The sequence below is a fragment of the Pteronotus mesoamericanus genome, unplaced genomic scaffold (assembly GCF_021234165.1).
Source record: "Pteronotus mesoamericanus isolate MK-2021 breed Mesoamerican mustached bat unplaced genomic scaffold, CSHL_Meso_final scaffold_85, whole genome shotgun sequence".
Lineage (NCBI taxonomy): Eukaryota > Metazoa > Chordata > Mammalia > Chiroptera > Mormoopidae > Pteronotus > Pteronotus mesoamericanus.
In genome coordinates, this window is record NW_026555329.1 from 73,156,746 (window position 1) to 73,178,784 (window position 22,039).

At 44.8% G+C, this 22,039-nt stretch overlaps 2 protein-coding genes across 2 annotated transcripts in view; both read right to left on the minus strand.

The window, feature by feature from the left end:
* Positions 1-235: 235 nt before the first annotated feature.
* On the minus strand, positions 236-4,926 carry ZC3HAV1L (zinc finger CCCH-type containing, antiviral 1 like). The gene is made up of 4 exons (XM_054563922.1): positions 4,548-4,926; positions 3,488-3,623; positions 1,867-2,125; positions 236-674 (listed from the first exon to the last, which is right to left on the minus strand). Exons 1-4 carry the CDS (start codon positions 4,919-4,921, stop codon positions 541-543), a joined length of 903 nt encoding a protein of 300 aa, XP_054419897.1. The 5' UTR covers positions 4,922-4,926; the 3' UTR covers positions 236-540.
* Positions 4,927-8,432: 3,506 nt separating this feature from the next.
* The window catches only part of ZC3HAV1 (zinc finger CCCH-type containing, antiviral 1), a 53,969-nt gene continuing 40,362 nt past the window's right edge, over positions 8,433-22,039 (minus strand). Inside the window, exons 10-13 of the mRNA XM_054564446.1 lie at positions 20,376-20,466; positions 19,553-19,683; positions 19,064-19,197; positions 8,433-12,253 (exon numbers count right to left, since the gene is read on the minus strand). Of these exons, the coding sequence (XP_054420421.1) occupies positions 11,991-12,253; positions 19,064-19,197; positions 19,553-19,683; positions 20,376-20,466 (619 nt within the window). The 3' untranslated portion in view covers positions 8,433-11,990. The remainder of the gene's footprint in view (positions 12,254-19,063; positions 19,198-19,552; positions 19,684-20,375; positions 20,467-22,039) is intronic.

The window sequence follows — 22,039 nt, forward strand, 5'->3', positions numbered from 1 at the left end:
ATATCCCAGAATAAGGGAAACAGTTAAGTCAACTACGGCATATTAGTGTTTCTATGCGTAAAAATGATTATGCATGATTAGTGCGAACAAATACAGGAGGATGCTTATGGCACATTAAGTGGGGAAAAAAAGGATATGAAGTTGAAGTACTCAAACTGTATAGTTGGGCACACAGAAAAACACATGGCTGGGGCACAGAGCAAGCCAGCGGGAAGCTGCCCGTTCAAGAGCTCCTGCGGCCTGAGCAGAGCCCTCGGGGACTGAAGGCAGGTGCTGCGTCCCCCAGGCTCGCCCTGCACTGCCCCCACCTGCACGCAGGAGTTGCCCTCGCCCTGCCTGCTCAGCGTCCAACCTCGTCCCCAGCCTTATCCTCCACATCGGACAATGTCTCCTTTGCTGTCTTTAATTTTCACAACACCCTGTGAGGTAGGTATTTTGAAAGAAATAATTCAATGAATGAATGGTTACAAATCGAAGCGCAACAGAAGCTTTGTTTTCAGGCCTTCCGAATGGACACACTTCTTACTTCGCTGACGCCCTTTATGGTTTACCTGCGCATGACTTCTTGGCCGACTGGGCAGGGGCAGGAACTAGGGGACGCGCTTCTGCAGCCACAGCAGCGGCTCCTCCTTGTTTCTCAGGGCCCTGTGCATGCTCAGCAGAAGCTGAATTATCTAAAAAGAGGAAGGAAGAGATGAGACTTCCTAAGACACTCCTTTTATCATTTCTAAGTTGCCTGCAATATTGGGAGCATCAGCCCAGCGAATCAGATCCGACCAAACTCTGGATTTGGAGTTTGGGTCCTTCGAATTTAAAATATATTAAACACACACATATACACACGCACACAGGGCAAGCCGAAAGAAGCTACTTCACCGTAGGAAGGACGCACTAAGCAAGGCCAGATGAAGACAGCAACAGACCCTATACATAACACGGAGTGGAAGGTCCCTGTCACCGCTCATGGCTCCCTGGATGGCCTCCGCCCCTGGTACACACAGAGGTGTCCCCACCTTCACGCCACCTGTCCATGAAGCCAGCCACTGCCATCCCAACATAAGAAAGCTCCACAGTAAAAGCTTAGAGGCTCTGATTGGATGATATGGTTTTCCCATCAACAATTCTCCTGAGCCTATCACCCAGTAAAACTGATTTTCAGCTACAGGCAAATCTAATAGAATAAGTTACCTGAATGCACTGAATGAAAAGAACAGCAAATCATACTGTGTAGACCTAACAAGCGACAGACTGAGCAGCGATATGGGGAGATGGTTATGATGTCATATCACATGACTTAAGACATTAAACCTATATGTACTTTGACCACAACAGGACCAGTCTTTGTACAGTAACAAAACTGAAGGACATGCAAGTAAATGGTAACAATGGGCAAGTAAACTGTGCATTAGAATGAGTGGCGTCATATACAATGTTTATTTCTACTCTATTATCCAAATTTTTCCATAATGTGGTTAAAGATTTCTTAATTGAAAAAAAACTTTAATGCAATTTACTACAAGAAAGCCATCCCTACATTATCCTTTCCTTTCTGGTCGCTGGCCCATCCGCCTCCCCCTTCTTCCCAATGAGGCTGTTCAGACTGGTCTGCCTACTTTCTGACCCCCGGCTCACCAAGGGGCTAACTGTTCAGACACTTGGGTGGGTGTTATTAGCTGGCAGCCCTGAAAATCAACTCCAGCCCTTCCCACCTTCAGCTACAATCACGGTTCTGCCTCCTAAATGCGGACCATCCTAAACTTGCCCTAGGACAGAGCACCTAACCCATGAAGTGCTTTCTCCCCCCCACCCACTTTCAGGTCAAAACTACGCCAGTGAGGGAACTCTGTCTACCTCTGACAGTCTCACCTTTATTTTCAAGCTTCTTGTGCAGCTTCTCGTGCCTGTAGGTAGAGATGATCTGGAAATTAACGACACTGGGGATATTCAGTCCCTGGTCCTGCAGCAGCTTCAGGGATGCCGCGTGAATGAGCTGATGGGACCGCTTGCATTTCTGCAGCTTGCACTCTCCCCTGACAAAGGACTTGCACACATGAAACTTGTTGCACTTGTCTTTGAGGCTGCAGTAACCATACAGGGCTTCGCCTTTGTTGTAGCACAAGCAGACCTGGGAGAGACGTGAGGCAACACTGAAGACATTGTGAAAAGAAGTGAGGTTTCCACTGTGTCTTTTAAGCCAATGGCTGTTAAACTCATTGGCTGAGAGGCGGATGGGCAGGGTCACAGCGCTCCCCCTCAGCCTCCCCCAGCTGTTACGTCACCTCCCCACAGCTGGCCCCTCAGACTTTGACACTCAGTTGACCCTCCCCCCTTCCCAAAACCTGTAGCTAATGAACAAATTCTATGCAGGTATTAAAAGCTGGATCCCTTGCCTCAAGGCTAGACTGATTCCTTCCTTTTTTTTTTTTTTTTTTTTATCCTCACCAGGGGATATGCTTATTGATTTTTCAGGGAGAAAGGGATAGGGGAAGGCGGGCGGCGGCGGGGGGGGGGGGGCAGAATCAATGTTTAGAAAATTCTACTTTTAATTGTGATTTCTCATAAAGTTTTCTTCTGGGATTCCAACTATTTTATTTTTTTAGTTATTTATTATTTTATCCCCACCCAAGGACATTTTTTCATTGCTCTTTAGAGAGAGAGGAAGGGAGAGAGAGATACATTAATATGAGAGAAACATTGGTTGGTTGCCTCCCATACATGCCCAGACCGGGGATCAAACCCACACCCTAGGCATGTGCCCAGACCAGGGATAGAACCCACAACCCTTCGGCAAGGGGCCAGTGCTCCAACCAAGTGAGCCACACCGGCCATGGCCAACTATTTTATTTTTTAAAAAGTATTTGTGTCTAGCTAAACAGACACATATAGCCATTATAACAGTGATAATGGGTAGTTTTTAAGCATTTGAAACTAAATCACATTGTTTCAAAGCAATTAAAATCAATATCTAAGGCTCCCAAATAAGTAAATGGCGGAAAGTACTTATAACAAATATGACCAGAAAAAAAAAATCTTATCATTAAAGACATCTTATCAATTAACAGGAAAAGACAAATGCGTCCTTAAAATAATAGGCAAAAGCATAACCAGGCAATTCACAAAACACAGGCTTCAGAGACAGACCTAAAAATTCCAATCTGCCATTTACTGTGTGACCTTAGGCAAGTTATTTGATCGACCAGAAACTCAGTTTCCACACCTGTAAAATTGGGGGCAGTTTACTAATGAGCTAAAGTACATAAACCGCTTGGCGTTTAGTAAGCACTCGAAAAAAACAACAGACATAATTATTACTTCTCTACCACAGGGATCCATCCCTCCCTGTGTATCGAAGTCCAGTGACATCATAGACTCCAGAAAGGTCAGCTCGGTAGCGTAACCCCCCCCATACACATCGGCTGTCAGGCCCTCCCCTGACTTCTTTGACCCCCCCCGGCGACCACAGGAGGGTGACCCCTTGGTGACTCACCTCCGGTAAAAGGCAGGGGTCGTTCTGCAAAAGCAGAATCCGAAGCTGGGCCTCATTGAGGCCAAAAAGTCCATGATTTTTCAGGACTTGGATGTTGACAGGTGTGTGGATATCATGGGAAAGGGTACAGGTGGACCTAGAACGCAAAGCTCTGAATCAGAGGCCCAGGTGGCCTCTTGGGTAGGCACCCTGACTGGGAACCAAACCCGCAACCCAGGCATGTGCCCTGACCAGGATGGGACCGGCGACCTTTCAGTTTACGGGATGACGCTCCAACCAACTGAGCCAGGGATGGGTGTTTTGTGTGTTTGTTTGTTTCATTTTAAACGAGGACGCTTTAAAGGCAAGCGTATCCCCCTCCCGTAACCCAGTCACTTGCCTTGACAGAGGGTGCCCACCTGTTTTGTAGGTGACTGCTCTTGCTTTCTCCCCCGCAAACAGCTGCCTACCCCCCACAGGCCGCCGCCGTGCCCCCATCCCTGCTTTGGGGAGCTCGAGTAAACCAAGGCAGCCTCCGACGACCCCGCCCAAATCGTCCACCCCTACGTTTCCTGAGGGTCAGACTAGATCGGTCTTTCTAAACCTAGAGAGCTCAGACTGCTTTCTGTCAAACTTTGTGTTTATGGGGGAAGAGGCAATCTTCCTCTTCCCAAGGATCTAATGGGATCCGCAAACACCCAGCAAAAGACCTCTGGAGGAAATGAACTTCGAAGTCCCAATCCTGATTTTCCCAGCCGTTTTGTCGAGGATCCGGGGGCAGGGATGGCTAAGAAACCCCAACTGAGCTGACTTTCCACCTCATTCCGCGCCGGAGCTGGGAGCACAGGGTGGGCCTTCCCCGGAGGACCCTGCGGGGCCCCTTCCCGAGATTTTCCTTCCGCCCTTTCCCAAGAGGTCCCCAGCCCCCCCCCCACCCCCGCCCCGGGCACACCATCTCCTTTTTCAACTGTTTCAGGTCCCGCTTCCAGCGGCCTGCGCGGGGGGCGGGGGTATCGCGCCGCCGCCTGAGTCCCGCAAGGCCGCCGGGTCCCCATCCCGCCCCCTCCCCGCGGCCCCTCACCAGCAGTCGCGGTTCGGGCATTTGCCCAGCATGTGACGGCGGCAGAAGTGCAGCTGGTCGCAGCCCTGGCACTCGCCGCGCTGGTAGCGGGCGCACAGGCGCGCCGAGGACACGGCCACCACCCTCCAGGCCAAGGGGCCGCCGCCGCCGCCCGCGCCAACGGCGCCGGCCGCCACCTCGGCCTCGGCGTCCCAGAGGCCCTCCTTCACCTCCACCTCCTGCAGCAGGAAGCGGTCGGGCCCGGCCTGGCGCAGCACGTCCTGGAGCCTGGCCTCCGAGAGCTCCACGTGGGCGCGCAGGTCCTGCAGGAACATGCGGCCGCCGTTGGCGCACAGCACCTTGGTGAGGAAAGAGCAAACGGTGGGCTCCGCCATGCTCTCGGCGCGGCTCCCTGCGCGGCCCTGCACGGAAATCCGAGGCGGGCAGACTCCTCCCAGTCACGTCCACGATTTCAAACCGAGATCCCGAGACAGGCCGGGAGAGGGCTGGCGGGGCGGGGCGGCGGGGGCCGTGGACCCCGCGGTGCCCCCTGGGGGCCCGCGGACCTGGCTGGGGCAGGATTTACTGAGCGCCTGCCTGCTCTGTGCCAGGCACGGGTCAAGGTGAGTCCCTGCTGCCTCAGGGATTTGTGTGGTGGTGGGGGAGTCACAACACGCAAACAAATGAGAATTCGAGGGACTGGTAAGGAATGCAAAGATGACATAGGTAGTGGGAATTAAACAAATAATTTTAACTTCTGCGGCTTCAGTCTATTTCAAAGAAAGTTTATTAGGCCCTTGGTAGCAAAAAAATAAGACCAGTCTTGGGACATGGAGTCTAAACCACTAGCAGCATATAAAGAGACGTGTCCATTGTCCTGGAGTTTTTTTGGAAGCGTTTCTATACATCAAGGTGGGGGCGGGGGGAGTGATATAAGCCGATCTGAAAGGATTTACGTTGGCTTCAGACAATGGGGATGGGAGAAGGTGAAGCAGGGCCAAGTGCCAAGAAATGTCTGCGCCTGGGGAAGGGGCGGCCGGCCCCACGCGACTCCCCTGGGGAAAGGGCCGAGAAGCCCCCCTGGAGCAGCCCAAGGAGATGGACGAGAGGAGGCGTTCAAGCAGAAGCAAAAAGAGAAGGAACTTGAGGAGCTAAAATCGAAGGTCTGGGAGGGGAGGGATCCCTGGCTACAGGTGGATTTAAGAAATCTCGCAAAAAGTGAACTATTCTTGTGCCTGGGGCAATGGTGACCCTAAATTCCATTCCTGTTCCAACATCTGGATTCCTGGCATAACATCTCCTGCCGCCTAGGGCTAGAACGAAGTATTGTGGGAAAGCCCATTCTACATTTAAGAATAAACTTTATTTAAAAAAAATAAAATAAGGAGGAAGGAGGGTCCCCTCCTGTGGATTAGCTGTGGGCAGCAGATCAGAAAGGTCATGTGCAAATACCAAACGGAGGCTCCTAGGGTTCTGGGGAGCCTGGTTGTTGTCTCTTTTGAGATAATCGGAGAAATAGCCATCTGGATATTAATCCTAAATTCCAACAGATACACAGGAATGTGAGCACAGCTTTTGTCAGAGCTGGTCCACGGGCCAACTGTCCTGTCTCACTCTCCCCCTGCTGCAGTCTAATTTAGAACATCTGATTTTTTTTTCTTGGTCACGTGGTAGAAGGAGCTAGGTGGCCTCAGGCAGTTAGTACGACAAAGCTCCCTGAGGTCGGCACTAGCCTGCCACAAGTGGCCGTTGAACACTTGAAATGTGACCAGTCTCCACTGAGGTGTGATGTGTGAGACACACACTGGAATTTGAAGATTTAGAATGAAAAGAATGCAAAGTATCTCATTAATAACCTATGTGGCTCACTTGATATTTCTGTGGACAGCACAGGCCTGGACGTGCACGTTCATTAACAGCTATCCTCTTGGCCCAACACAGTGCTCATTTAACAAACATTTATTGAGCCAACTGCTAATGCAGTGACCTAGATGAGGAAGACATAACCAAGGAATCAACTGGCCTAGGTGCTATTTTATAGGGCGGTTCTGAGGACCCAGTGAGTTAATGTCATGTAATATAAAGAAACTAGAGGAAAGTAACTGGCCAGATGCCAGACCTTCTCTGCCATGCTAAGGTTTGGGCTTACATACTGAAGACTTGGGAAGCCACATTAGGAATCTCGGTTGCTGGCTGAGTGACATTATCCCTGCCTAGAACGCTTTCCCTGATCTAGAGATCCTTTTTGCCATTCAACTCTTGAGCTTAGAAGTTCAAGTCTTCTCATCAGCAAGGTCTTTCCTGACCTTCCAGTCTCAAGTAGCTCTCCAGTCTCCATATTTTTTCTGATATGACTGATAATTTTTCTTCTCGCTTATTTATGCATTTGTAGAATTCAAGTGCGTGAAAGCAGGAATCTCCTTTGTCTTGTTCATTGTTGTATCCCTAAGCTTAAATCATGCCCGGCCATACTGTGGGATAGGTGTTTTAGGAGGATCCCTGGCAGCAGTGAGAATGTTTTTCTAGAAAAGCAAGGCAAGATAAAGAATAATGGAAGAGGAAACAGGATTTGGGGGATTATAACTTCAGTCTTTATTGTTTTGAGATTGCAATGGACAATCCAAGATGAGACGTTCAGCTGGCAGTTAGTTGTATTGGGTTGACCATAACATGATTACCTTTTTCTGTAAAATAAAAGACACATTCCTCATTTTCACCAAACTTTATTGACTGGATACTTTGAATACGTCGGCTATCTCCTGCTATTGGTTTCTAGTGGGTAGAGGCCAGGGGGGCTGCTAAACACCTTCCAATACATAAGACAGCCCCTCAGCAAAGAATTATTTGACCAAAATGTCAATAGTACCAAGACACTTCAGAAACCACTTTTGACACGTTTGATCAGTCACAGCACCTTCTCCATACACTGCACATCTTTTTTTTGCATTTCAGTTGCATTTTTACCTTCCTTGAAATAATAAAGCAAAACACTCCAAAAATGTTGCATATCTTCTTCCATCTTCAGTATTAAAATGGCTGCATAAAAATTCACCAATTTTGATGTGTGTGTTTTTTTTAAGGCACACTGTGAGAGTCGATAACATCACTCAGCAAAAAGGAAGAGTGAAAAGCCAAGGAGGGAGGATAAAACCTTGGGGAACAGCAGCATTAAACAAGTCTGAAAACTTGAGTGCCCACTACGCCAAAGTAAATGAACAAATAGGACAAATAACTAATTGGGAAAATGCATACATCTGCTCAGGCTTGGTTTGATGGCATTTCCATGTATTTGAATGCGGGCACTCTGGCAGCAACAAGTTGGCTATCCATTATTTTATTTCCACTGGGGTCCAAGTGAAATGGCAATTCTACCTTCCGTTTAGTCAAATCTACACTGCCACATAGGGATTTTCCTCCTCTTCCTGCCACCCAAAGCTTTGTGATTAGAGAACGAGAAGCGCTTTTAAAGGAGTGATCGCTAGGACAATTCTGATGACCATTTACATTTACATGTTTACCTTTGGTGTCTCGGCCTGGCCCTGGTCCCTCCCACCCCTGACCACAGGAAGAAAAGTGTCTTAGCAGCTTCCAGCCTTTCCCTCTCAAAGCCCCTGAACAGAAGATGTGCCAACTGGCCGCAGGCTTCTCCATCACCACCACCCTGCCCTTCCCTGGCAGTGTTGTGGTCATTGTGTCCTGGGATGATAAAACTGGAAGGGACAAAACACATTCTCTATCCCTCATTGAATAAATTGGTGTCTGCCGTTGACTGTCTTTCGGAGAAACCTAGGAATCAAGCAAATGCAGGCAGCAGAGCAGAATTAATATATACTTTTTATTCGTCTCAAATTGAGCTTGAACAACAAATATAACTCAACTACTGAAATATAAATTGAGCTTACTTTATTCAACAAAATTTATGTTATCAGCGTATGAAGCACTCGGCTAGTTAGGAGGTTTGGCACAGTGAACAAGACAGCCTGACTCAGCCCTCAAGGAGCTTACATTCTAATGCAGAAAGCAGACGGCTTCAAGGTTGGATAGATGCTAACAATGAACACAGCAAGGCACACCGTATTTTAAAAACTGGGGATCTGGGAGGCAAAGGTCCAATCTAATCTATAGGACTCCTCATGGCGGTAAACAAGCTGATCTGAAGATGCTGGATATTAACTGAGTCAGTGGTTCTCACCAGCGAGTTTGGAAATTGATGTGTTGTTGGTTTTATAATAATTGGAGACTATTACTGCCACTCAGTGGACACAGCCAGGGATAACATGTCCTGCAGTGCATGGGTCAGCCCCACAGAACGAAGAATTATTGTGTACCTATACGACTCTTTAATGTCCCGCTGGACATATATGTAGGACCTACAGCTTGCCTGAGAAAATACAATAAATGTTTTCCTCTTAGACAATCTGTAATTTGTCTTGTCCTACTATCCTTATTTACAGTAAGGAAATTTCGTTCTTTCCCTTACCTTCCCTTATGGATAAGGTGTATGGTCTGTTATGGCTTAACTCTAACACTGGTCTTCATTCTAGTGTCACCTGTACTACTTCTCTCTCCTTTTCCTGTACTTCTTCACGGGAAGCAGCCCTGATCGACTCTTAAATCCAACCCTATTCACTCTAAGTAGAGGTAAATATCTACCTCATGGTGTTGTATAGCATAGTCATGCCTGAGCATTTCCATATTGAAATTCAGTTTATTTTTATTACAAATTTCTTTCCTCCTGTTTCTCCCTTATAAGAGTTAGGGCCACAAATGGATTTTTAAAGAAAGGCATGTGTATAAATAGATTGCATTATCTAGGAATCACCTCAGGACAGTGAAAGGGATATTACAAAATATCTGCTCTGAAAAAGGTGACGAGATCTGGTAGGGTTTGTGGTTGTCACCACAACTGGGGGAAAGGAAGGGCGCTGCTGCCACTTAGTATGTGAGGGCCAAGTATGCTCAACATTTTGCAATACATTGGACAGTCCCTCACAGTAAGGAACTACCCTACACCCTATACGAATTCTGAATGTCTCACTAGACATTCCTGTATGATCTACGGCACGTCTGCAAAAATATACGTCCCTCATTTTCTCCATTTCGACAATCTGTAGATTTCCTTGCAATGTATGTTTATTTCACTGAAGGTGTTCTTATAGAAATACGTACTAGCATAAGCAAATGAGTTATTGCATCGCTGCTTTTTATTCTAATGTCCACTTGTATCCCCGCTGTTTTATTTTCCCATACTTCTTTGTACAAACTAGCTTCTGAGCTCCTCCCTTCTTTTAAGTTCAAATTAGTCATTGTACGTAGGTGTAAACATCTGACTACTTAATTAGGTCTTGTAGTATAATCGTGCCCAAGTTGGGTACTTTTCAAATCCCTTTTATGTTCCTATTCCTTAATTTTAAACTTATTTCTAAAATGCTGTGTAGATGTGTTACCACTGAATTGCATTTTGAGGATGATAAAGCAGATGTTACAAAGTACTTGTCATTTAAAAAAAAAAAAAAAGGCAGGAATGCTAGTTGAGAACCACTGATCTATGTGAAAAGGCTACCAAAGGCCTGCCAGAAAGCCCATGGTGAATGAAAAGATAAATGAAGGAGGGGAGGGAAAGGAGAGAGCACCTGGGGCCGTGATAATGATTTTGAACCTTATTCTAAAGGTGTGATGAGATTTGTGTTTTGAAAGATTATGAAGTAAACATTTTTTCAATATGGCCATTCTTGCTCAGTAAAGAGCAACTTAGAAGGGGACAAAGATATTTACGAGGGAAAACAACTTGGGAACAGCTTAGGAGCCTAGGGGAAGGCAGAGGGAGGGGTCGGGACAACTTCTGGATTTCTGCCTGAGCAGCTGTGTAGAAGTTGATACCGTAGATTTCCATACAGACTACGGGGGAAGGAACCAGTTCGTTTGAGGGAGGCTGCCCGGGAATCCCGTCTTGGGCATGCTGCCATAGAGATGCTTGTGAAATATCCCACCAGAGATGTCTAAAGGGCAGTAGGATAGAGTTGGATAAACTGCATCTCTGCAACATGAGGGTCAAGATCAGGAAATGAAAACTCCAAAACAGAAGCTACCATGAAAAAAAAAAATAAGTAAATGAGACTATTTGTGGCAAGCCTCCTAGAAACTAACCCTACGCCCAAAAACCTCTATACATTTGTTACTAGTGGGGCTCTCTAAGCCAAGGACTGGTAGCGTGCTTTGCACCGATCAAAAATCTGACATACAAAATTTTGATTGCTAATGAATTTTCGTAACATGCTCCCTGCTGGAAGGAACTATAACAAGAAATTGTGGAGATTGGGGTGGAATGCTTTAAAACTGAAAAGAAAAACCTGATTCATAGTAAGAACCTTGGTCCACACACCACAACTGCTCTAAAAACTGACTGTACTACAATTCCCTACAATCCGTTCCATTTAGAGAAAGAAGCCCCTTGAAGGGACCCGTTGGAGCCATTGTTTTCTTTGTTCTGATTCTGTGCTCCCCAGGACACAAATCCCGCCTCCTCAGGGTGCCCACCCATCAACAGGAGGGCCCTGCCCCTACATCCCAGGGGAGCCTTGCCGGCCATCGCAAACATCGCAAACGACGACAGAACACTCAGGATTACCGGTCATGACTATGTGACTCTGGCTACCGCAACTCAGTGCTCCCAAAATACACACACTTCATCAAAGTCCAACCTGGAAAAGGCCTTCTCTGGAATCATACTGGGTATAATGGCCCAAATGGGCCATTAATTCGAGTTGGCACTTCTCTCTGAGACACACTTGGCAACTTTTCTCACTGAATTCCAGAGTCGACCTGTACGGAGCCCCACTAAATAAACGTCGAGATAACGAAATGTATGCCTCTAATCAGTTTCACTACAAAGGTACAGCGCTGTAGCTATGTCTGTAATGGCATTTAAATTACCTTTTCTTCCCCACTGCATATTCCTAAACACTTCTAACCCAACTTTTCACAATCTTCCACCCATAGATGTACTGTCTTAAGTCCTTATTTCCACAGGCATTTTTAGATTTCTCGCAAAGTTCCTAAGTTAATTTTTTTTTTTTCAACTTAACCACAGCAAAACCATGCCTTACAGTCAACTGCAGGAGTGGTTGGGAGAGAAAGGTTGCTTCGACTGCAGAAGCTGTAGAATCAGTCTTTCCCAGTTACATCCAAGGCAGTGGCTCCCAAACTGTCAGAGACGTAGCTGCAGCCTGGCTCACACCAGCAGAAACAGTGATTTAGTTGGAAGGGGATGCATTTTGGACATCGGGATTGTGTAAAATTTCCAGATGACTCAAATGTGCAGCAAAGTTTGGGAACCACTGATCCGAGGCATTCGATAACTAGGGGAGGAAATGCAAAAAAGTCTAACTTGGATCGGCGGCAAATCTCCTTCTGTAAGCGAATGGAATGGTTTCGGCACCCTTTAGGACAGTGTAGCCATCATTTCTAACTAATTACGCAGGCTTTATCTGATTCCGTATACTCAATCAGGTATTCCGGGTAAATCTGGTCTTTCTGAAAGATAACGAAAACGGAAGGGTTGAACCTTGTATCCACACAGCTGTCATACAGTGAAGGAGGGCTCACGTAACTCCTGTTTCCTTCAATGAAATCTCCGACCAGGACCCGGGCGACAAACATAATGATGTTTTTGGGATCGTAATGGCAGTTTCTATGGGCAGCAATGGCATCTTTCATAAAGTAATTTCCTAGAAATAAAATAAAAAAGGTTAAGAATTATTATAAAAGAAGGTATGTAGTTTATAAGATCATTTGCACATAATTAAAGGATGGGCAGTGACTAAGCCAGTGATTTTCAACTGGTGTGCTGCGAGAATTTTTAAAACACGCAACACTGGACTAAATTTTTAAAAATGACACACAAGAAAAACAGCCAGCACAACAAGAGCCGTGCAGTGTGAATGAATCAGAATTATACCTATCTTCTTTGCCAGATCTGCAAAACATGTGTTTTTCGTGTGCTGCAGAACCTTCATAATTGGCTTATGTGTGTCATGAGAGGAAAAAGCTGAAAATGGCTGGGCTAGGCACATATTATCAATACCTTGCTGATATTCATATACTTCACTTTGTCCTTACAAATGTTTATGGTACAAGTAAACTCGCACACAGCGTATAAACCCACTGGAATTGTGAGATGGCGGCTTCTGTGCAGGGCTCGCTGTGACGGTACAAGCCACTGGGTGCAGACCAGGTGGCGGTGTCACCATGACCCAATTCGTGCAGGTCGTGCAGGGTGAGCTGAATCATAATGGATGAACCAAAGATATTCCAGCAGAGGCCATTTAATAACGTAAGGGACAAAGATCATTTACTACTGATGGGACGGTCACGAAAAATGGGAAAGGAAGTGGTAGAGTAAGACAAGGGAATTGACCCTGGCAGAGCTTTTCCAAGATAATTGATCCATCGTCCTCAAATCTAAAACCTCTGGCAATCGTGCAAATTCCCATACTCGGCAGATCAACGACGATTTCCTCACAATTTAAAATTTCCTATTTTTATTTTTAGCGTTGCCAGATGCTTTTCTGCCCTTTTAAAGGAAGTGAGTGTATATGGAAAATTCTGATTTTTCTATGCAAAAAGTAAGAATTTCAATGAATTTGTTATATTTATAGTAATATGTTTAATACTTTTTTCATTTATTTTTTGTTTTATAGTATTATTTTTTTAGAATTCAGATGTTTGAATTTCTGAACTATTGCTTATCCTGGTTAGGTCAGCTGCTGGATATGCTGGGTAAATGATGTTCAATAATATTTAGAATAAAAAATTAAAGTCCAACTATACTGACCTACCATTTCCAGTCCTACTCTCCTTCATATACACAGTTAACAGCTTGATGGGAATTCTCTCATACCTATTCCTAGGCATTTACACACATATAGCTCATATGGTTTTATTTTTATTTGTTCATAAATAGGAGCATACTATCTGAACTGTTCTACAACTTTTCCCCCCTCTTTAGTCCTACAAATCTCACTATGTCAGCATGTCTAACCCTACCTCGTTCTTTTTCTGTATAGGGTTCTACTGCATGGCTATTTAACTTAACTTCTCCTGTACTGATGAAAACATGGGTTGATTTCACTTTTTTTGCTATTACAAAAACACTTCTAAGTAAATGCTTCTGAAACATCCTAGTAGATATCCCTTTGAGAACCTGTATAAAGTTCTGTAGAACAGATTGCAAAACTGTCATGGCTGAGTCAAAGGACACGAGCATATTAATTCTGACAAATATTACAAACTGTCCTCCAAAAATGGTCTGGAAACAACCATCAATAATGAAGAAAGTCCTGTCTCTCCATTTCCTTGCCAACACCAGATATTACCTGTCCTTTTAGTTTTTGTCAACATACTGGGGGGGAAAAATCTAATTTTAATGTTTTGCTGAATACTAGTGACATTGAGCATCTTTTCATATGCTTACTGGCATTACTTCATATGCTTTTGTCTCTGAAGTGCTTTTTCACCCCACCCCAATTGTATTCTATGTTTTTTTCTTATTTATGTGTGACCAGAACAAGTCTGTGTCGGGGAGACAGTAAGTCCATCGGGATCTTTTTATAATCTTATGAAGTGGGCCAGCAGGTAAGTGGAAAATGACCAGGACACACACACAAAATCATCAACCTACCACATTTCTAGTGGGCCACCCATGCAGTCCGCCTCTGTCATTGCCAAGGACCCTCCAGGCCAGCTGGCTGCAGCTCCTCCGTTTTAACAGATGGGCAATGACGCCTGCGCTCTGTGCCGCTCTGCTATAGCCTCCACGGGCAACCAGGGGCACAGGCCGTGCATCCTCTCTTATTTCTCACTGTGACGAATACCCACTACACATTCTGGATGACGCTACCCATCTCTTAATGTCCTGGTACAATCGTGCCTCATTTCTTAAGCGTTTGCAAAGGACTACTCCTCTTATGTCAATTTCCAGAACGTCTCATCAATTTAAGCTACTCTGGAAAGGCATCTCGATGGCATACACATTTCTGTGATTTCAAGAGTAAAACAAACTCACTTGACTCCTCCTTTTACCGCTACGTCAGAAGTAGACGTAATCCTGACGTGCGGTGGCACTACGCAGGGCTGCCCCTTGAGTTGCCGAGGTGGACAGAGCCATTTACTCGCATACGAATGGCCACAGCAGAAGGAAAAAATGCTGTGCTCGTGTCTTGCAGATCGTTTCTTCTCATTCCCCACTTAACAGCGGTGTGCTCTCCTCTTGCCACCTGCCTCTGGCATCTCTTTTCTCCCACACTCCACACTTTGTGGGTTGAAAACAAAAAGACAACATGTGGTTTCTGAAACAAGACTAAGTGGATTCTGAGGTGCTCCCACGGGCTAACATACAGGATCCTCAGTACAAGAACTTTATGACAACAACTCAAGCCATCATAACACAACTGTTCTTTCAGATTCGGAGTTACATCCCAGAAAGCCGGCATTTCCAAATAAGCGGATTCCAGTTAGGCATGTGAGAGGCGTAAACTAAATAGTATGGAGTTACAGGTGAAAACAGATTTGACTTCAAGAAAATGAAATTAAATCAATAGACAGTAATCCCATTCATATTTTTTCTTCAGTGTGCACTTTAATTGCTTGAAGAAGCTATAAAATCCATTTTCAACATTCAAAGATAGTTGTCTATGTTTTCATGGCACTGGGTTACTTTTATACTTCAATCAATATTTTTTCTGTTCTGTAAGAAAGCCTGCGTGCTGATTTGATTCTTTGATTATTCTTCTCTCTCCATGAGAGCTGAATGAAATACTTGTAAAGTCAATGAAAAATGATTCTTTATACAGGTATTCTAGACCTTTAGAAGGCATTTTTATCATTCTCCATTCAAAAGAGTAGCCATTACCCTAAATGACTCCTTTTTAAAATGAAGCATCGTGTGTTTTTAAATCCTACTTATATATTCTGGAGTCTACATTGGCTCCAATGGTCCAACCCTAAGACCCAACCTCATAGCCCACTCCCCAATGACCTGGACTCTGTTTTATTGCCAACACCCACAGGGAACAGATCCCCTGAAACCCAACAGCCTGTGCACCCCTGTCACTACCTTATATCTGGTCTGGACTCTTGAAACAACCTCCTAATATTCTCTCTACCTGCAGACTCGGTCTCATCCAGCCTTTCTTCCCTGCACGGCCAGAGTCCTTATCGCTCTCTCCGAAAGCCAGTGGTGGAGCGCGGCTGCCCACAGGAAAAACGCATCCCTTTAAGACGGCTTGTAAACCTCCTCAGCATCAGACCCCCAGCCTACACCGCCGGCCTCCTCTTCTGTCACGCCCCCCAGGCCTTACGTGCGCTGCGCTGTCTGCGGCCTCCGAGGCCGTGGCCACCTCTCATCGTCATGAACACTCTGCCCCCATCTTTATGTTGTTGTTGTCTAGTTCTAGCTTTTGTGTGTCCTGCAAGTCACACTTAGACTTTGCAATATGCCGATTTTTAAAAATCTACGTTGTTGCTATTTTTATCCACTCATTATAATTGATGTAATAGGATAGTCCTGTCAAAGACATTGTGTTTTTTACTTTTTTTGCAATTTTTTTTAAATACGTAACCATCTTTTCTTTATCCAGGCCCATTCTTTGCCTCAGAGATAATTAGAGTCTTTGGAAGGAATACAGAAGGAGAAAGAAAGAATCATGGTCAGCTTCTGATCATCAAAATAGGATTTAGAAATGCACTGAATAAATAAAGGTCTTGGGCCCGGGCCAGGTAGCTCAGTTGGTTAGAGCGTCGTCCCAATGTGCCAAGGTTGCGGGTTTGATCCTTGGTCAGAATACAGAGGGCACCAACCAATGAATGCATAACTAAGCAGAGAAAATCGATGTCTGTCTGTCTGTCTCTCTCCCTCTCTCTAAAATCAATCAATAATAAAAATGATGACGGGCTTTGTGAACTGACTAATGGGCTTAGTCAGACAAAGCTCTGACTAAGACCAGGGAATAGAACCCTCTCTAGGCTGAGAGTCAAAAAAGACCAAGTTGGTTCGGACTCAGCCATTCGGGGGCCTGGGCTCCACCCTCCTGGGCCTGGGCTAGACGTCAAAGATGACACAGGGGTCCGGGGGCAGAGGGAAGCACGTGTCTCATTTCCTGCCCAGAACACCAGCATTCCAATCCTCTGTAGATCCATTTGAGTTGTCTATGCAGACACTCCTATCATCTTCAGAAATAGCATTTTTGTTTCTCTTTCTTCCTAACCATTTGGCATCCTGAAGTGCCTGGATTGCAGAATCTGAGGAGGCTTTGTAGGTCTGATCCATGCAGCACCCTGCACCCTCACGATGGCCCCTGGCCTTCTCCACCTCCGGTCCAGCCTCTGGAGTCAAGTGAGCCTCTTGAGCCCTTCTTTGCTGAGCTATCCCCGAAACGTGCTTCTTTTCTTAATTTCACCTTGCTTCTACTTTTTGTCCAAATCTTAGTTGTTCAAACCTCCTCTGATTATGCAGCTAAAGTGGCTTTTATCCAAATGCTAAGGTTCTTTTCCTTGGTCCAGACTGATCGGCAGTTGTGGCCTAACTTTCTAGCTCTTACAAGCACTCTTACTATAACCTGTTTTCCATTATTATCCTCCATCTCCCAGCAGCTGCCTGCTTTCCACCTGCAATTTATGAAGGTGTAGCCCAGAGCCCTTCTATGTTTCCAGGCATGTCTTTTTGCTCAACACTCCTTAAACACAGCCACACATGAAATTAACACAGGTCACAGCCTCCCCGAGCAATGTTACCCCTGCACCCGGGGGCCCTGTTTTCCCTCGGAGAGCAGCAGTATCTTTGAGATCTACCACTGGGCTTCTGTCAGGGTAACTGCCCGACCTTCTTACGGTAATGGACCCAGAGGTTCACACCAGTCTAGCCTGGTCCCACAGCATCATGGGTGATGAGAGCAGAAAGCTCACATTCAAAAGAAACACAAACCAAATAGAAACACCTCCTAATAGTGTGTAACAGGAGACAAGCCAAATAGAAGGATCACCCCCTGAGCTGAACAGGAGAGGGAGGCACAGGAAAAAGGCCAAGTGCCTGGAGAAGCGCCTTGCCTCTCCGTTAGCGCTGCTGACCGCACCCTCGCGGCACCGGGTGTTTCCTTGGCTGTCAACAACGCTCCCCTTTTACCCAGTTAAAGGAAAAACAATAGTGAGTGAGTGAGACTACCAAACGATTAGCTATCTCTATTTTGGGGGGCTTCAGTACTCTTCTGTTTACACAAGAGGAGAAACAGCTGAGCACCCGTGTAGGTCCCTATCAGAGTCCATTATACACTGTATTTCCATTTTCTAAAAGATAAACACCTGAGCTCTGACATAGACTTTTGAGAAACCGATGGGTTTACACTTCACACACGTTGTATCTCACTCTACATGGTTACCCACTTTCTGCAAACATTTTTAGGTAAGTTTTAGGGATACATTTAAATGTAATAAACTTAGGAAATTCTCATCAGGTCAATCCCCAGGTTAAAACCTTTCATTAGCTTCTAATGCCCTTTGAGTCAAATCTAAACTCTACCGTGTGGCCATGCCTTGCACCACTTGCCCCTTATCCTACACGCTGACTCTGCGCGGCAGGCGAACCCCCCACCCCCCGCCACGCCTTCCCGTGGGCACACCTCTCAGGCTGCACTGGGTGTCCACAGGACCTGTTCATTTCCTCCGCAGCAGCTGCATGAAATCAGTTCATTATATGAAATAATTGGGGCATGTCTAACTTGTTCACCACTGTGTGCCCAGTATCTAGCATATAGCAGGCCCTCAGAAATATGTTAACTGACTGATTGGCTTCTTGCTTTTTTTGGGGGGCGGAGGCAGTGAATTTAATCTTAGTTGTATCAACTGAGCCCATTTTGAAACTTGATAAATTATTACTTATTCCTTTAAGGCTAGAGATTCTTCGGTTTTTGTTGGTTTGTTTCTAAGAGTCGCGTGAAGTTAAGGAGCCCGCAGAAAGAGCTGAAAAGACTTTGCATGAAGGCAGACCCATGTGACTTCAGTCCCCAGGAGACCCAGCATGGCCTGAAATGGAGAAGCCTCCTCTCCCATCTTTGACTAGAACCCATCCGTGACAATAAAAGGCTACTTCAAATGGCTTTGATGGGATGGACATAGGTCAGGAAGAGCCACAGCCAGCACTGAGTAGTAATAGTAGACGAGGCAGCCGATGAGGCAGCCAACAGGTGACATGGTTGGCAAACGCGTATGAGATCAAAGAGTCTCAGAGAATTAAGGTATTTCATGAAAAAGGAAGTTTTCCCCACCAAAACCAGAAGGCAGGGGCAGGATTAAGGTCTAGCAATCCAGTCCCAAGTCCATTTCCCACTCTAATTTGGGCACTTAAACTTAAGGCGAGTTTATTTTCTCTCCACCACAGTGAACGTCTGGACATTCCAGTTAATGCAAAATAATCACATATATCTCATAACAGAAGCATATGCAGATCTTCAGGTCTGTAAGCCAGGTTTCTCTATTCCAGTACAAACCTTTTCCATATCTGGTATCAGGAGTCCCGTGCTTGGTCCAGTCAAAATTATTTGCACAGATTGAAGCCACGTGGGCGCGGCTCGTGGCACAAAATAGGATTTTTTCATTGCTATTCTTCATCTGCTCTTTTTTCCTAATACAAGAAATATGAAACTTAACACCGAGAACATTCCTCTCCCGCTCCAGTTAATAACATCAATGCCAACTATAGTCTCATTGTCTTAAAAATCATTTCACCACCATTCAGAATGGAGTTACATACTTTAAGACAACAGCTGGTGAAATATATATATAGATGAAAACTTTTAAATGATAGACACATGAAATCACTGCATTGTAAAACCAAAGCTGAAAGAAGCTTGCGTTTACACAATGAAAACCAGAGATTAAAGAAACTGCTGATGACTAAAAGAAACCAGTGAATATAAATCTTAAAGGCAGACCTTAACTAATCCTTTTAAACTCTGTACAGAAACACAGCCACCTACCTTCTATAAGCATTCAAGAGTTGTACATTCTTGTTCTTCCTGATCTTTTCAATCTTGAAAGTTTTCATAGTCGCTTTAAAATGCTCACTTATTGTGGTATATTCCATGAGATGGTTACTGATCTCTAACAACTAAAAAAGTTTTAAATATAAAAATGTGGCACAGGACACATTTAAAGCATGCAACATCCACACGTGTGGCCCCTGGGCCATGGCCAATGACAGCAGGTCGGGTAAGCTGGCTTTGGCAGTTCACTCCAGTAACGAACTAGCTGACACAGGCTGCCTGTTCAGGCTGACACAGCTAACAAATGCCTACAGGTAAAAGGAGGCCCCCAGGTGTCTGAGTCCAGTGACCTGGCAAGTTGCCAAAAGCCAGGGTAGGGCAGACACATCAAAGGTCGAGCTCAAGCATCATGTGGAGGCTAAACAATCTAGGAAGTCTTGCTCCAACCAGGCTAGGTGATAAGGTGAGCCATAGTTTGTATGACCCTTGAAATCAGCTTTTTAACTGCAACTCGTGGACAAGTCAGTTTTACTCTCCGAGTTCTGGTTTTCTGGCCCATAAAGAAAGTTACTAATCCCCGTCCCACAGGGTTTTCATGCGCGTCTGCCCCAGTGAGCGCCTGTGTGGCGGGACCCCGGAAACAACGAGTTTCCCTGGGAAAATGACACCATCACCATTTAGCTGCCTGCCTTTGCGTCTTGATCCGCGAGTTTTACAAAAGCAACATGTTCTGTCATGCAAACAAGTACACATTTGTGACAAAGTGCTTTTCCCCACCTTCAAACAATTCCCCCACCGAAAGGTAAAAGCCAAGTACCTCATAAACATCCTGCGGGGCGGAGGATACCTTCCACTGAGGAAGACTTGTCGAGGCTAAAGTCTCTGGCTGGGTCTGCACCGGCTGATGGCTACAAATAAGAGAGAGTTAGAATTCGCTCAGCCCCCTGTCACATGTGCCCAAGTACCTCCTGTCCTTAACTTCCAGCCTCTAAGCAAAGCTTTCTCAGAAAACTTCGTCGTATTTTTCTTTGGACTGTATCCCTGCATATTTCTGCTGTAGATATGCCAGTAATCATGCTTTTTATTGATTTATTTTTATTAATTTTTTTAATCCTCACCCAAGGATATGTGGATTGTTTTTTAGGAGACAAGGAGGGAAGGAGGGAGGGAAACATTGATCTGTTGCCTCTCGTACACACCAGGGATTAAACCCGCAACCCAGGTATGTACCCTGACCAGGAACTGAACCGGCAACCTTTCAGTGTACAGGATGACGCTCCAACAAACTGAGCCACCCAGCCAGAGAAAATCATGCTTTTTGAAAATGCCAAAGTTATCCAAACTTTGGTAAATTAATTAAATGTTATGTTCCCATTCATGTAAAATATAAAAGCATTAATTCTTTTTTATATATCTGCTCAATCGTTTTTATATTTCTGCTCAACCTTCAAAGTCCTAACATGTTAGCATTAAGTAAGCGTGTCCTTCAGGCTTCGTTGTCAAACAGTAAACATTTAAGTATATTAAAGGGACGGGGGGGGGAATCCTGATGCCTGTGAATTGTATTTCAAGGTAACCATGCATGAGGAAAACTTCTTCTTTATAGACAAAACACAGCTACTAATTGCAGAAGAATGGACAGAATTAGAAAAACACCATTTTGTAACCTCTCATGAAATAATGGATCTAAACAATGACTATCAATATCTGTTAAAACCATTAGGTAGAAGTGCAGATGAAGACTTTTATAATGGAGGGATCAGACTGCAATGACTTGAACCCACACTCCCATCTTCATAGACCTCTCTTCATAACGCGTGACAGGAAGTCAAAAACACCAGTTAGACAGGGTCCAGCAGAAGTAATGTCACTGAGAGTAGCTGGTAGGGTACCTGAGTATCTCGCACGAGAGGGACAGCAATTTGAACGTTTCACCTAAAATGTACTATGGTGTGCTCGAGTGTGATATTGTTATGTTACAGATTTACACACTTATGATTTTGTAATGATTTTTATATAATAGAAAAAGGACGTTATTTGTGCCAGATGCTGTATATTATTCTTGACCAAAAAGGGAACCCGAATCTAATCAGTCCTCTAAATCTAACCATTAATTCACAGAAATTACACACAAATAACCCCATGAGTATACAATTTGCTATATTTTGAATTTGGAAGATTCTCTAGGACAAATCATCTTATTTCTTTAAAAAAAAAAATGGTGGAGGAGGGGAAACTGTAATAGATTAAAAGAAGCTTAAGAGACAAATCTAGCAAATGAAATAATCATATCCTATTTTGATACAAATTAGAGTAAATCAACTGTTAAAAGTCATTTTTGAGACAATGGGAAAAAGTACAACAGGAACTGGTATTAGATGATATTAAAGAATCACTGTTAATTTTGTGAGGTGGGTTAATGGTATTGTATGTTTTTAAAACTGTTAGACGCACTTGAAGTATTTACAGTGAAATGATATG